At 43.1% G+C, this 15,371-nt stretch overlaps 1 protein-coding gene across 2 annotated transcripts in view; it reads right to left on the bottom strand.

Annotated features, from left to right (window-relative positions):
* The window catches only part of CNOT7 (CCR4-NOT transcription complex subunit 7), an 80,135-nt gene that overhangs the window by 12,487 nt on the left and 52,277 nt on the right, over window positions 1–15,371 (bottom strand). The window contains exon 4 of one of the 2 annotated variants that reach the window (XM_063920846.1): window positions 11,706–11,867. The exons of the other annotated variant lie outside the window; for it this stretch is intronic. Within the exon in view, the coding sequence (XP_063776916.1) occupies window positions 11,706–11,867 (162 nt within the window). The remainder of the gene's footprint in view (window positions 1–11,705; window positions 11,868–15,371) is intronic. 2 annotated transcript variants of the gene reach the window in all.

Genomic DNA, 15,371 nt, shown 5'->3' with positions numbered 1-15,371 from the left:
AACTCAGGTGGGGCCTGCCCAACCAGGTAGAGCAGTAACAATGTTCCCCAATGAAAGAACTGGTGAGGTCACAGCTACCGGTAAGTGTGAGACAGTTCATTGCACAGAGACAACAACACCTCACAGTAAACAGATTAGGAACGGAATGGTAGGATTCCCCCGTCTTGGAAATAGTAACCCCCAATGGGGGAACCGATAGTCAGGGAATAATCCTTACCAGGAATAATGCAATGTATTGCCCGTGACCCAGAGATGAGCTGCGATCAATCATTTCAGAATTCCCCGACCCTCGGAAGCATTTAGCCAGATGTCAGAAATTTTTCAGAGATCTGGGTAATGCGTATGAACCGACAAACACTGGCGGATATTTTTGAAAGTGTGCCTACCTCCTAATATTGACACCCAAAAATGTATCACTGATTGTAGATTAGAGTTGGATAGTCTTATGACTGACAAAACACAATCACGAGAACTTAGAGCAAATTAACATACAACTAGAGTTGTATTTCCCCACAACTGTTAAATGGAGAAAATTCTTCTCCATAAAACAGAGGGAAAATGAAATGACATATGAATACTTCCATCAGGACCTGCAAATAATAGATAGATACATGGGGGTATCAGATACAGGGAACGATGCAAATTACAGGGAGGTAGCTGTTTCTGTATTAATGGACGGACTCAGACAGTAAGGGACAGGGTACAAACATTTTTTGCCTGATTGGAGAGGGGCCACAGTAGCTTGTCATAGACAGTGCGCAATTGAACACCATAAGAATATTGCTAGGCGTAGAGAACTGCAGGAGGAGAGGCTGAGGATAGAAAGTATACAGGCTCTTACACCAGAGTCTCATCAGCCTAAACCCCAAAACCCTGGTGGTAAGAAAAGACCGAGAAATTGTTACATTTGTAAAAAAATAAAGGGCATAAAAGGGATGGGGAGAATGGGATATGCTCTGCACCAGCTTTGACAACGTTAACTTGCAGAAGACGTCCCCAATCAATATCCTTCAATAAGACAATCAGTGTTTACTGGATATTTGGGGGTGCACCCTGAGACAATAATATCATACAGAAGAAAAAGGAGAGCAAAGAATGTCTCTTTGTTGGCGCACATTGAATAATTTTAAAATCTAACTTTTAATAAGTTCATTAAGATTGTTCCAAAAAGATGACATTTTGACAATACAGTACAACAAATACTGTGAGTGAAATAACAAAATAAAGTGAATTTCTTAAAACCAAAGGCTCGCTACCTGTGTCATGTATTATATTATTCTACTTGATTAGTACAGTAAGACACACTTACGGATCTAAATGTTCTGTTATAATTGATCTGTGGGATTATGATCAATCCATAGGTTCAGTATCTGCGCAAATATCCAATGTGTTCCTAAAGGATTACTGTGTTACGGTAAGTATGGTATAGTAGCCAATCTGATCACTCATATAGTGGCATTGAATAGTTACAGTGATTGTATATTATCTTTATTATCAGTAGCTATATCAAATAACAGTGTGTAACTGTGGCTGGAACCCTTAAAAATCAATATTTTCAGCAAATAACTGTTTTATTACTGACAGGTAAACACAATGGATTATGTGACTATGATTGAGTAACTCGAGAGCAATTGCTCTTAATAGTAAGCTATATCATCCACTGTTATATACAATGTAACTGTAATAAAAAGAAATCATCAAATGATGTGGTGCGTTAATATAGACACACCCTGTTAGCAATATCATACATCAACATTAAGTACAACACTGGTGAATGCTGTAGCTGACAAATATTGTATTCTATAGCATTTCTTTGAGTATTATATAGTTGTAATAATTATATGTTGCCTTTGTTGTTAACGGCTCTGCCAAACAGGGGTGTACAACTGTAGCTCACTTGGGAGCAGATACTTTCTGCAGATAACTGTTTTTATTGCCGACAGCTAAACACAGTAAGGACATACCTCCCGCACATATATTTTCTTATATAATAACATTGTATGGTTACAGTAATTATATATTACCTCTATCACTATGTTAAATGACAGTATGTAACTGTAACTGAATCAACAGCTACATATAATAGAATATGTAACTGTAGCCGATTAATTTGTTAGTAATTAATAATAATTGATAGTTTGATAGCCACACTGAATTGGTGTATTAATGTATACAATAGGTAGCTTTCTCAAAAGTTACCAAGAACACTGTATATTTAAATCTTGTACTGGATCCATAAATATCAAAATATCTAGCCTGTTTTATTATTGGCAGTTATATCAAATAAAGGTGTGTAATAATAATTGGATCACTTAAGAACGAATGCTTACAGTAAATAACTGTTTTATTACTAACAGCTAGATACCAGATGAGTGAGTAATTGTAACTTAACTTGAAAGTAAATGTCTTTAATAAGAAACTGTGTCAACTGCTGTTGCCAGGGCCGGTTCAAGGGCGCAGAGCGCCCCGGGCAGGAAAGGGGCGTGGCCTAATACAGGGGGCGTGGTGAGTCACGCCCCCTGTACATTGAAAGCGCCGCTTGAATGCTGAGCGGTGCGCGATGACGTCATCGCGCACCGCACAGCAAAAGGTCCTCTCCACGAAGAGAAACTAGACGCTATGCGTCTAGTTCCCTTCGTGGAGAGGACCTTTGCTGTGCGGTGCGCGATGACGTCATCGCGCACCGCTCAGCAGTTACTCTCCACGAAGGGAAACTAGACGCATAGCGTCTAGTTCCCTTCACAGGAGGCGCCGAGGACGGGGACGGCAGCGGAGGCGGACGGGGGACACAGCGTGCAGCAGTGGCGGATCTTGCCACGGTGCGGCGCCCTCCGGATGGCGCCAGCACCCTCCGGAAGGCGGCGCCCCGGGCAAAAGTCCTGCTTGCCCGTGGCAAGAACCGCCACTGGCTGTTGCATACAGTGTAGCTATTGAAATAAATGAAAACACCAGGTGGTATAGTATGTTAATATAAACACATCCTGTCGGTAGTATTCCACAGCAGCATTAGATATAATACTATTAGATACTGCAGCTAACGTGGATTGGCTTGAGAACAAGTGCTTTTAGCAATATACTGTGTCTTCCACTTATTTAGATACAATGTAACAAAAAAGATTTTTTAATAAATGAAATCACCAAGTGGTGTGATATGCAGCACTAGTGAACACTGCAGCTATCAATCGTTATATTCTAAAACGTTCTTGCTAGCAGCTGAACATCATGTGAATGTGTAACTGTAACTATCTTAAAAGTAGATGTTTTTAACAGGAAACTGTATCAGCTTCTATTGCATACAATGTAGCTATTGAGATAGAGTGAGAACACCAGGTGGTGTAGTATGTTAATATGAACACATCCTGTCAGCAGTATTCTGCAGCAGCATTAGATATAGCACTATTAAAGTACTGCAGCTATTGGGTTATAATATTCTAGAGCATTTCTAACACACATAGCACTAACTGATAGCGTGGAGCTCCTAATTCAAAACCACATTAAATTAGTGCATCAGCATATTCATTAGGTAGCTCTCACATGGATTGACACAGACACTATCTATTTTCATATTGTACTAAGTCCGTAAGTGTCAGAGTATTTGGTCTATTACATGCAAATCATTATGTTTAGACAAGTCAGGTAGCGGCCATAGCACCGCCGACACGTGTTTCGTCTTTTAAAAAAAATGTGCGCCAACAAAGACACATTCTTTGCTCTCCTTTTTCTTCTCTAAAAAAAATAAAGGGCATTTTTCTAGAGATTGCAAGAGTAGTAGAGCACATAGCCAATATAGACCCCTAGACAGAGAAAACAAGCCACGTTATTAAACACAGACGGGATCAAGGGACATATAGTAAGAAGTCACGAGCCATATAGAAAACACAGATTCGGTTAATGGGAAGAATGGAATAAATGCAACTTTACCCTTTTGACAGAACTTACTGGGGTTAGGAGGAGGTCTCAACTTCTGCTTCTTTCTCTAGCAGAAGTGACCTCTAATTTCTCTAGCAGAAGTTTTGTTAGAGATGGTATACATATAGCGTGCTCCCGCTCAGGAAGTACGAATTATGTTGGATACCCACGAAGACTAAGGTTGCATCTCGCTGTTCTAGATACATGTCCATCACAGGTAGAGGAAATTATCTCAAAGATACCGGGTTCCCTATGAATTTAGAATGGACAGGACACTGGATTGATGGCTGGGATAGTCCCAGTAGAGATATAACACACATAGATTTTTTTGGGGGGGAGCAGACCGAGTAGAGAATCATTCCCTTTAGTGCCCAATCCAGATGTCAAACTTTGTAAAAATCTTCTTTGCCTCTACCAACTTATCTGTTACTAAACTCTATGTAATTTGTCTTCAAAGCTTCCTCTTCATCTCTTACGTTCACAGACAGCGTTACAGTTCAGACGCCACAGGCCTACTCGGTCTTTCAGCGTTCTGCCCAAATCCAGTATATCTCACCAGCATAGGGACACCAGTATCAGTGTGCCTGGTCATGCACAAAGGGTGGAGAATGGGAATACGGGTGAAGGGAGACTGTATATAGACACAGATATGCATGATGGCGTGACAGCCTGATGGTGAACGCAAATCTGAAAAATTTTCTTTTTATTATTTCCTTTCTCTTTTCACTTTCCACAGATGGTTTACTTCACACAACTGATAATACACAACAGTTAAACACATTGAAATGCAAGATTTATGTTCCCTACAGAAAGGCCGCTGACCCGCAGAGAACTCGTGACAAAAAGCAGTGTGTAGAGAACCTCGTATCACTGGAGTGTCTGTACGGGAAGGTTGAGAGGCAGGACTGTTGAAGGTCATTCGAGCACAGATCTAGAACGGTTGTAGTATCATTCTTTTTTTTTTTTTTTTTCACCTCCCCCTGCATTTTCCTGTCTTTTCCCCTTCTTATTTTCCTCTTTTCCCTAAACGAAATGGATCGATCACAAGAGACTGCGTTTAGGGTTCTATTAGTAATTCTGGTTTTGATCAAGACAGTTTGTTTTGGTGAGGGTCCCAGAGAGGTCGAGCAGGGATCTGGAATGGGTTCTGATGACGAGTATGAATTTGTAGAATCTCAGGAGCAGCACATCGCTCAAGTAAAGGCTAGCATCAGTAAGCGCTCTGGTAGTCAGGGAGCTCGGAGGCACTGTGAGGGGTTATTGTCTAATGAATATTGTATTTGTAGGAACTGTGAGAATATAGTTGAGGATGGGGGCATCCAGAGCTGTCAGTCCAACCTTAATATCGACATGGACCGTCATCCGTTGAGTGATTACCACTCACTAGTGGGTAAGGTCTTAAACCAGACAGAATGTTGGGTGTGCTCACAGGTACCTCAAGGTCAGAGCAAGTCAGGATTAGTACCATGCCCTTTAGCAATAGATGAGGTACTCGAATTACGGGGTGGGAGACCGGTGGACAAGAAATTCAATATTTCTAGGCCCCCTAGTTTGAAGCTCCACCAGTATCATGTAGACAGGTCCTTATTGTGTTTCAATATTTCCAATTACCGAAAACCGGGAAATTGGGAAGTGACGTGGAATAACCAGACAATGACCTATTCACACACAGCTGATAGGATACCCATAGACTCTGAACTTGTACCCAAAATAGCCAACAGTGGGAGGTATTTTCGGTATAGGTATACTCGTGGAAGCAAGACCATGTGGGTTGGAAAAGTATCGCCAGGGTATTGTGCCCATATCATCCAGCCCGATACTTGTACTGAGCAGATGGGAGAACTAGGGATAGGTTTCTTTACTTGGAAAGTTTGTAATATGGTGATGTCATATTTTGTCCCCTACGTACTCCCAGATGATGCCTATTTCATATGTGGGAGGAAGGCTTACAAGTGGCTTGCCCCGAGCTCAGAGGGATTGTGTTATATTGGGAAAGTACTGCCAGAGGTCATGACCATAACCCATGATAAGATGAAAGACGTTCACCGCAGTGCTCAGGCTCCTTATACTCATACTCACTATGAACACATCATCAAGAGACACCTCATAGATAGGACAGAGCACGCAGCCTCTGATTTGATCCACGAATCCACCGGGATTCAATTCCTTCTAGCATTAGACATCACCCGTACTGCCAGAGGAATTATAAATTATAGGTATATCCATGCGCTAGCGAACTTGATAGATAATATCACGGAGATGTATGACGACACCTTCAGGTATACGGGAAGGGAGTTACAAGCTTACAAGCAGGAACTGATTCCACGCAATTGGTTCTCAGGTTTAGGAGAGTGGGCTCAAAATGTCATCATGAGTGTAGGGAAGTTTCTCCTTTGTATCCTGGGAGGCGTCATAATTATTGGTTTGATACTTAGGTGTGTTCGAATTCTGATGCGGCGCAAGCACGGCACAAAATTGATGAGTCTAAGGAGCAAGGGTACTGTTACAGCAGCAGATTTAGTTTACGACCCATCCATAGGGACTGTGATATGATAAGGATTGCAAATTAATTTAATGGCCTGTTTCGTTCACCCGTTTTTCTTTTGTCTCCCCCTCTGCCCAGATACATCCATCCGGAAAAAGACATCAGCCCTACCCAAAATGTTTATGTGAATGTATTTTATTCATATGTCTTATCTTCATCTCTGCAACCTTCAGTTAATGGCACACATAGTCGACAGGTGATATCCACATATACCCCTGCATGTATCATCAACTAAATGTGCACCCCATTTGTTGGAACAAGAAGCCGAAAAGAGCTCGGTAGTGTTTGTTGGCCCACTTACAGACCCTTAATACGGGATAAGAAGGATTTAATGTATACTTCGCAATACCTCGAAGCTTATTTAGAACATATACGGCACGATGATACATGCCCCTCAGACATGGATTCATACATACATGCTTTCTACTATCCCACTAGGTCATACATTTCCCACCTACAACTCTCCCCCGACCATCCAAACTTCTGTAGATATTGTATTGATATTTTTCTGTTTAGTGATTAGATAGTGGCAGTTATTGGTGAATGCCAAAGGGTGGACTGTCAAAGTCGAAAAATATTGCAGTACACACATCACGTACAAACTACGCAGATGGCCTCTGTGCGCGTGCGCATATTTGCAATTTTCGTATATGGTCGCTCCCACGGTCCTGCGTATTAGCGCGTGGTATGAGTATTTACGGTAGAGTTTGTGGATGCATGGAAGGCTATCAAAACATATTACATATTTAATCCAAATAGTGCACAATGTACACATAGCTTCCCTGCACCACATCAGAAAGTAACAGCAGTTTAAATGGTTTCAGAACAAAGGGATTCACCTTTACAGAATAGGAGGGGACAGAATAAGGTTATAAGGTGGTGTTTAGTATCCAGCTGATTTTAAGGGTAACATTCCGGTGTTGGTTTGAGAAAGATCGCATGTTCCTGCAGATAGTTATGTGCAGGAGCAGAATATAGATATAAACTGTATTTACTGTACATTATGTATGCGGCGGGAATCCAGAGGAGACCACCCACAAGAGCAGTTGGGAAAGACATCGCCTACCTATTCAAACCGACCTATGACCTCTCCTGTACTGTAAATGTGCATCCCTGTGTCCAATGGACAAAGAGATTACAGTATCTATTGTATTGCTTTTTGGAAGAATTGTATAGAGAGAGCCTGCTGCAGGCCTGGTCAGACACAAGACTCACAACGTTATCTATCAGATGACGGAGGACCGGACCGGGTAGCGCAAGCGAATCCACTCACGTATGTAACATTGACTGTAGCCATTATTTTGTTATATTGTATTGTTTATATTGTAACCCCCTTTCAGCAATAATACGCTGTGGTGTCGGAACCCAGTGGTTTAGCCACAGACTGGTGTCGTGTCTTTCTTTCACTGCATAAGGTTTAAAGTGTAATAGCATCACACTGCATTGCTGCGTAAGGTTTAAAGTGTAATAACATCACACTGCATTGCTGCATAAGGTTTAAAGTGTATTAGTAACGCATCACATTGCTGTATAAGGTTTAAAGTGTGTTCATTGGGTGTGTACGCGCTGTGTGTACTTTGTACCGTCAGCGCGGCGTTTGTACGCTAAGTCTGTACACAGCACGGGACTTTGTACGCTAATAGCGTACAAAGTACGTAGAGTGTGTATTAAGTACAGCGGCTCCATGGTAAAGAGTATTTAAGGTATAGCTTTCATTCCTGTAAGATAATCAGTATTATCAGTATACATTAATGGGGTTAGTCACAACACCATGCCCACACAACACTGTGTGTACATTAATGGGGCTGGTCATAGTAACATGCCTACACAGTACTGTGTGTACATTATTGGTGAAAGAAAGTAAAGAATAGAAAATACGCTGTTTAGTTCTCATGTGCAGTATGGAAAAGGATATTTTTGTAAACACTACAAAATGGCGCAAGGGGATGCAGCCTATGGAAACTCTTGACTCAACTGGATATCACCCATAATCCAACTTTCAACTATATGGACAACAAAAAACGAGTCAATTGATTCCCTTGGCGCATAGGGAGATATGTGTAACAATGATTTACTTTCGTAAATCAAATAGTTGATTTCTACTTTTCTGCGTACCCCCACTCACGCTGGTCTAAAGTGGGCTGCACACATAAAGGTATCTTTATCCTTTCCTGCGTGGAACTTAGAGCCTGAAAGTAGTCCTAAATGTCGTACCCAAACTCACATAGCGATGGAGGTCTGGACTCCTCCTATCAAGGTTTCTTTCTGTTGTCGTCTCAATATGGTACCGAAAATCTATCCTCACCACAAGGTAATTTCGTTGACATGAAAAATAAAACAAGGGTATCCAATGTGTAGTATTCCCCTTATTATATATCATATATGGTAATACATATGAACCACTTCCGTGCCTTAAATACACCCTGGATAACTCCAATATGTCCGGTGTCTTTTATAAAAAGTATGTGTTATCAGCATATAGACCCTTCACCAATTGTTCCGAATAGAGTCTGCGTACCCCTAACTCACACAGTGAACGTTGGTGTAAATCCTATAACGGTATCTTTATATTGCACACAATGCATCTAATGGGCGTACCCCAACTCACACGTGGGTATGTTGTCTGAATCACATCACGGAATCTTTTACTTGTTCCTTGCTTCACAAATAATCTCAAGTCAGACCTTTAAACAAGACCTTTGACACGGAAGTCCTTGATCTTCAAAAATAATTTTTTCTCCAAGTATTACTCCTTAAAAATCATATATGAAAGTCCCAGACAAGCACACATGTGCAGAAAAATATGTTCAACACAATTTATTTTTAGACAATAAAAAAACTCTTAAAAAAAATCACATGAAGAAAAAAAGATAAAAATGGTCCATATTCATAAAATTAATGTTTTTATGAATATGGACCATTTTTATATGTTGAACATATTTTTCTGCACATGTGTGCTTGTCTGGGACTTTCATATATGATTTTTAAGGAGTAATACTTGGAGAAAAAATTGTTTTTGAAGATCAAGAACTTCCGTGTCAAAGGTCTTGTTTAAAGGTCTGACTTGAGATTATTTGTGAAGCAAGGAACAAGTAAAATATTCCGTGATGTGATTCAGACAACATACCCACGTGTGAGTTGGGGTACGCCCATTAGATGCATTGTGTGCAATATAAAGATACCGTTATAGGATTTACACCAGCGTTCACTGTGTGAGTTAGGGGTACGCAGACTATATTCGGAACAATTGGTGAAGGGTCTATATGCTGACAACACATACTTTTTATAAAAGACACCGGACATATTGGAGTTATCCAGGGTGTATTTAAGGCACGGAAGTGGTTCATATGTATTACCATATATGATATATAATAAGGGGAATACTACACATTGTATACCCTTGTTTTGTTTTTCATGTCAACGAAATTACCTTGTGGTGAGGATAGATTTTCGGTACCATATTGAGACGACAACAGAAAGAAACCTTGATAGGAGTCCAGACCTCCATCGCTGTGTGAGTTGGGGTACGACATTCAGGACTACTTTCAGACTCTAAGTTCCACGCAGGAAAGGATAAAGATACCTTTATGTGTGCAGCCCACTTTAGACCAGCGTGAGTGGGGGTACGCAGAAAAGTAGAAATCAACTATTTGATTTAGGAAAGTAAATCATTGTTACACATATCTCCCTATGCGCCAAGGGAATCAATTGACTCGTTTTTTGTTGTCCATATAGTTCTCATGTGGTTTAAAGGATTATTATTGGATTTCTGTAGCAGTTATCTTTTCTTGGGCATACAGATGTGTACTCCTACACCTAGCGTCAATATGCCATACAGTGCAATGCACCCGAAGAGACAGACTCTCCAAGAGGAGTAGTGTACTGTATATTTCTCATTAGCATGGCAAACGCAGCAAAACACCACTCAGAGGGTACTAGAGACGCTGGTAGCTGTGATTTTAACTGCACAGGTATTAGTTTTAAAACACATAAAAAGTCGCGGATGAAGCATAACTGAACTTGGCGTGAGAAAAAGCTGTGGCTGCCGCATTGGAGCCCTTCTTACACAGATTCACACTTAGCCACGCGCAGATGTACAAATGTTACACATCAAATTGATCAGTGCAGCTAGCAATGTAATCTTGTCACTTCCAGTTGTCTTATTTACGCAAGATGCACATTTTAAGCGAGGAAGATGCTCAGCGCGGCAGAGTCGCCAAGGACCTGATGCTCTGAAAGGGACGGTTTGGTGCAAACTGAGCAACAGTTTTGAGGACACATCTGTAGCCCTGCTCTTCACCTAGTAACTTTGTCACGGTTTGGGCACAGTATCAGGGTCAGGAAGAGATTATGGAACAGTCACAGATGACTTTGCAATGCAGCGTTATTGCTACTGTAACCATCACATCTCTAGCAACAGATTAATATAGAACGGTCAAAGATGGAAATGTTCCTGAAGCCAAACTGCAGTGTCCATTCACATTAATAATGTGGCAGGCCTGGAGACTTAAGGGGTCATTCCGAGTTGATCGCACATAGCAACTTTTTGCTGTTCGTGCGATCAACTAGACGCCTCCTATGGGGGATTGTATTTTAGCATAGCAGGGCTGTGATCGCTTGTGCAGCCCGGCTATGCTAAAAAAGTTTTGGCTAAAATAAGACTAGCCCTGCAGTTACTTACCCTGTGCGATGAATCCAGCGATGAAGGTCCCGGAATTGACGTCAGACATCCACCCTCCAAATGCCTGCGTTCGGAAGTAAAACCGCAGCGTGCGAACGGGTCGGAATAACCCCCTTAGACCAAAGTAGCAATCTGAACCAGCAAATAAAGAGCACCAACGTGTAATAATGCCAAACAGTAACATGCAATCACATTGTAAGAATATGAGAGAATTAAACAATCAGATAGGTTAGAGGTCAGGCTGGATGTCACGAATACACAATGGGGAAATATATCAGGAGTGCATCACAGAGGAAGGTGCTGTCATCCATGACACACAGCAACTAGCTGGATTTTAAAACTAAATATATAGCAGTGGATTCAACCTATCAGAGCGCTTATAGAAGGAAATCATGTCAGTTCTGGAAAGCGTTTAAGCCATGGTGAGGGGTATGACAAGGTTTCCAAGTGGTCAGTGGTGCAGAAGTGCCCAATAAGTGATATCATCAGGTCTATGGTGGAATGGTGCAGTCCTGAATTTATGCACAATACATGGCTGATCACATCAGTACATAGAGGAACACCACTTACCTGTGGAAAGAAAGCCACTTTACTCCTTCACAAAGCACCACTCCAGAGGTCATAAACAACTCTGCAAAACAGTGCGTTTCAATGCCCTCGTCCTCATGTTTCTTAAACTGGATGCCAGATGAGGTGAGCAGTTCTATGGAGTCCTGTGCATACATGTCTTCCCTGGACAGAAAAGCATGCAATAAACCATGGGGACAAGAAATGCCCCCACCCTCTACAGACAATGCCTCCTATGCATGACATGCTTTCAGGTAAACAGAGGTCACTTAACCTGTATTGTAGGGTTTAAAGTCATAGAAACACACTGAAAATAAGACCTAGGGGTAGATTTATTAAAGCTTCTAAAACAGACCAATCAGATTCCGTCTATCATTTTTTAGAATTCAATAGAGAAAGACAGACATATGATTAGTTGATATGGGCAACATCGCCACTTGTCCATTTTAGAAGCTTTAGTAAATCTTCATCCAAGTGTCAAAACACCAGTGTGACTTGCTATCATTATTTATGAAGTGGCGACATATACACAGTGCAGAACAGAGAAGTTTGTATTTTAATCATTCACACATGGCCCAGGGGCTTATGGTCTGTACACTTAGCACACACTCAAACAGACATTAACCTCCAGAAACAAAGTTATCACAAGAACTGTTTGTAGGGCGCTTTATAGATTGGGTTTCCATAGGAGGCAGTCAATTTACCAATTGTTGGGATCCTGTCTGTTATGAAACCGATGCCGGAATCCTGACTCCCGGTGAAATACTGGCAGTTGGAATCCCGACCACCAGCCGAGAGGGAACCAGGCCCGAAGCATGGCGAGCGTAACGAGCCTGCGAGGGGACACACTACGCTCGCCGCTGGTATTACGACTGTCGGGATCCCGCCGTCGGCCTCCTGACTGCCGGGATATCATACTGATCCCGTTTCCATGGTCCAGCAGCTGCAGATCACCATGTGCACCAACATCGGCAGGAGTGAAGTATAGCACGCCACCATTGTATTCTGGAGTACTGGAAAAAACATTCCCTGTACAAATGACTTCGCTATTTGACAGTCTGAGCCTTAACTGGGTTTGGTAGATGCCATGTCGCCCCTGTTTTCCGGGAGTGGCAAAGTAAGGGACTGTGTCGCAAGACGCAGTTTCCTTGGCCTTGCAAGCCGCCCTGCGGCGGCCAGCCTGAGTAAGCCGAGGCTACTGCATTTGTATTGCTGCTGCGAGCAGCTTTGCAAATTGTGATCCACACTGAATGAGGGTCACAATTACGAGTTAGACTTGCTGTTTCTCTATTTGTGGCTGAAGGGGCGTAACTGGGTGGTAAAAGGAGATTTATGGTAGACTTACCATAGTTAAATCTCTTTCTGCGCAGTACACTGGGTTCCACAGGGAATACATCGGGGTGTAGAGTTGGATCTTGATCAAGAGGCACCAACAGGCTAATGCTTTTGACTGTTCCCAGTATGCATTGCATGGCCTCCTCAATAACCCCGCCTCCGGACACTGGAGCTCAGTTTCGTTAACCAGTCCAATGCAGTAGCAGGTAAAAAAAGAGAAGGCAGATGTTGGTCACATAGAACCACATTCTCATGACAGAAGGGACCAGTGGCTTAATGCCAAGCCATACAAACCCAAAGAAACTAAGTGCGTCAGGGTGGGCGCCCTGTGGAACCCAGTGTACCTCGCAGAAAGAGATTTAACTATGGTAAGTCTACCACAAACCTCCTTTTCTGCAGCGGGGTACACTGTGTTCCACAGGGAATACATTGGGGATGTCCTAAAGCAGTTCCTCATGGGAGGGGACGCACTGTAGCGGGTACAAGAACCCGGCGTCCAAAGGAAGCATCCTGGGAGGCGGAAGTATCAAAGACATAAAACCTAATGAACGTCTTCACTGAGGACCACGTAGCCGCCTTGGACAATTGTTCAGCAGACGCGCCTCGGCAGGCTGCCCAAGAAGGTCCACCAGACAGAGTAGAATGGGCTTTAATAGCAGCAGGAGCTGGAAGACCAGCCTGTGCATAAGCTTGTGCAATCACCATTCTAATCCATCTGGCCAAGGTTTGCTTATTCGCAGGCCAGCCACGTTTGTGAAAACCAAAAAGTATAAAAAGGGTATCGGACCTCCTGAGAAAGGCAGTCCTCTCCACGTAAATACGGAGAGCCCGTACCACATCCAAAGACCGTTCTTTGGAAGACAAACCAGAAGAGATAAAAGCTGGAACCATGATCTCTTGGTTAAGGTGAGAAGATGACACCACCTTCTGAACTGCCCGGTCACGGTGAAAGATCAGAAAGGGCGGACGACAGGACAAAGCTCCTAAGTCGACACCCTCCTAGCAGAGGCAATAGCCAGCAGAAACACGACCTGAAGCGCAAGATATTTAAGGTCCACAGACTCAAGAGGTTCAAATGGAGACTCTTGGAGGGCATTCAAGACAACAAACAGATCCACAGAAATGGAGCCACAGAAGTGACATAGGGAGGCTGAATCCGTAAAAAGCCTTGAGTGAAAGTATGAACGTTAGGAATAGACGCAATCTTCCTCTGAAACCAAACCGACAAGGCAGAAATATGAACCTTGAGGGAGGCCAGACTAAGGCCTAACTCTAAGCCTTGTTGCAGAAAAGCCAAGTCTCTAGAAGTTCTGAAAGTGTATGCATCGTAATTCTTAGCAGCACACCAGGTGAAATAAGAATTTCAGACCCTGTAATAAGTCCGTGCAGAAGCCGGTTTGCGGGTCTTCAACATAGTTTGGATAACCGCCTCGGAGAATCCTTTGACCCTCAGAAGTGAAGCTTCAAGAGCCAAGCCGTCAAAGCCAGTCTGGACAGGTCCGGGTAGACACAAGGGCCCGCAACGAGGTGGTCTGGGTGTTGAGGAAGCAGAAGAGGATGTAGGTCTGAGAACCAATGTGGTCTGGGTCACACTGGAGCGACTAGAAGTAGTATTCCTCCTTCTTGCTTGAACTTCCATAGCACCCTGGGCAGGAGTGACACTGGAGAGAACACGTATGGCAGCCGAAAGTTCCATGGAATTGCTAGGGCGAAGACCGGAACCTTGTGATTGTGTCGAGACGCGATCAGGTCTACATCTGGTAGGCCCCACTTGTCCAGTAGGAGTTGAAAGACTTCCGGATGAAGACTCCACTCTCTGGCGTGGACATCCTGACGACTGAGGAAATCCGCTTCCCAGTTGAGGACTCCGGGAATGAACACTGCCGATATTGCTGGCAGATGGAGTTTCGCCCCACAAAGGATTTTTGATACTTCTGTCATTGCCATGCAGCTTCGAGTGCCACCTTAATGATTTATGTATGCCACCGTGGTGGCGTTGTCTGATTGTACTTGAACATGCCTGTTCTGTATCAGAGGCAGGGCAAGCGTCAACGCATTGAACACTGCCCGCAATTCTAGAATGTTTATCGGGAGGAGAGATTCCTCCTTGGTCTACCGACCCTAGAGAGAGTGTTGCTCTAACACGGCACCCCAACCCCGCAGACTGGCATCCTTTGTCAGTAGGACCCAGTTGGAGATCCAGAATGGAGATCCCTTGCTCATCCATTTGTCCTGTAGCCACGAGACGAACCTCCAGAGTCAAGGAGATCATTTGAGACCTGATCCGATGGGGCAGGACGTCCCACTTGGCAAGGATTAACCGTTGCAGAGGGC

The sequence above is a fragment of the Pseudophryne corroboree genome, chromosome 1, assembly GCF_028390025.1.
Source record: "Pseudophryne corroboree isolate aPseCor3 chromosome 1, aPseCor3.hap2, whole genome shotgun sequence".
NCBI lineage: Eukaryota > Metazoa > Chordata > Amphibia > Anura > Myobatrachidae > Pseudophryne > Pseudophryne corroboree.
Note: the sequence above shows the minus strand (reverse complement) of the source record. Positions and strands in the feature narration are given on the sequence as shown.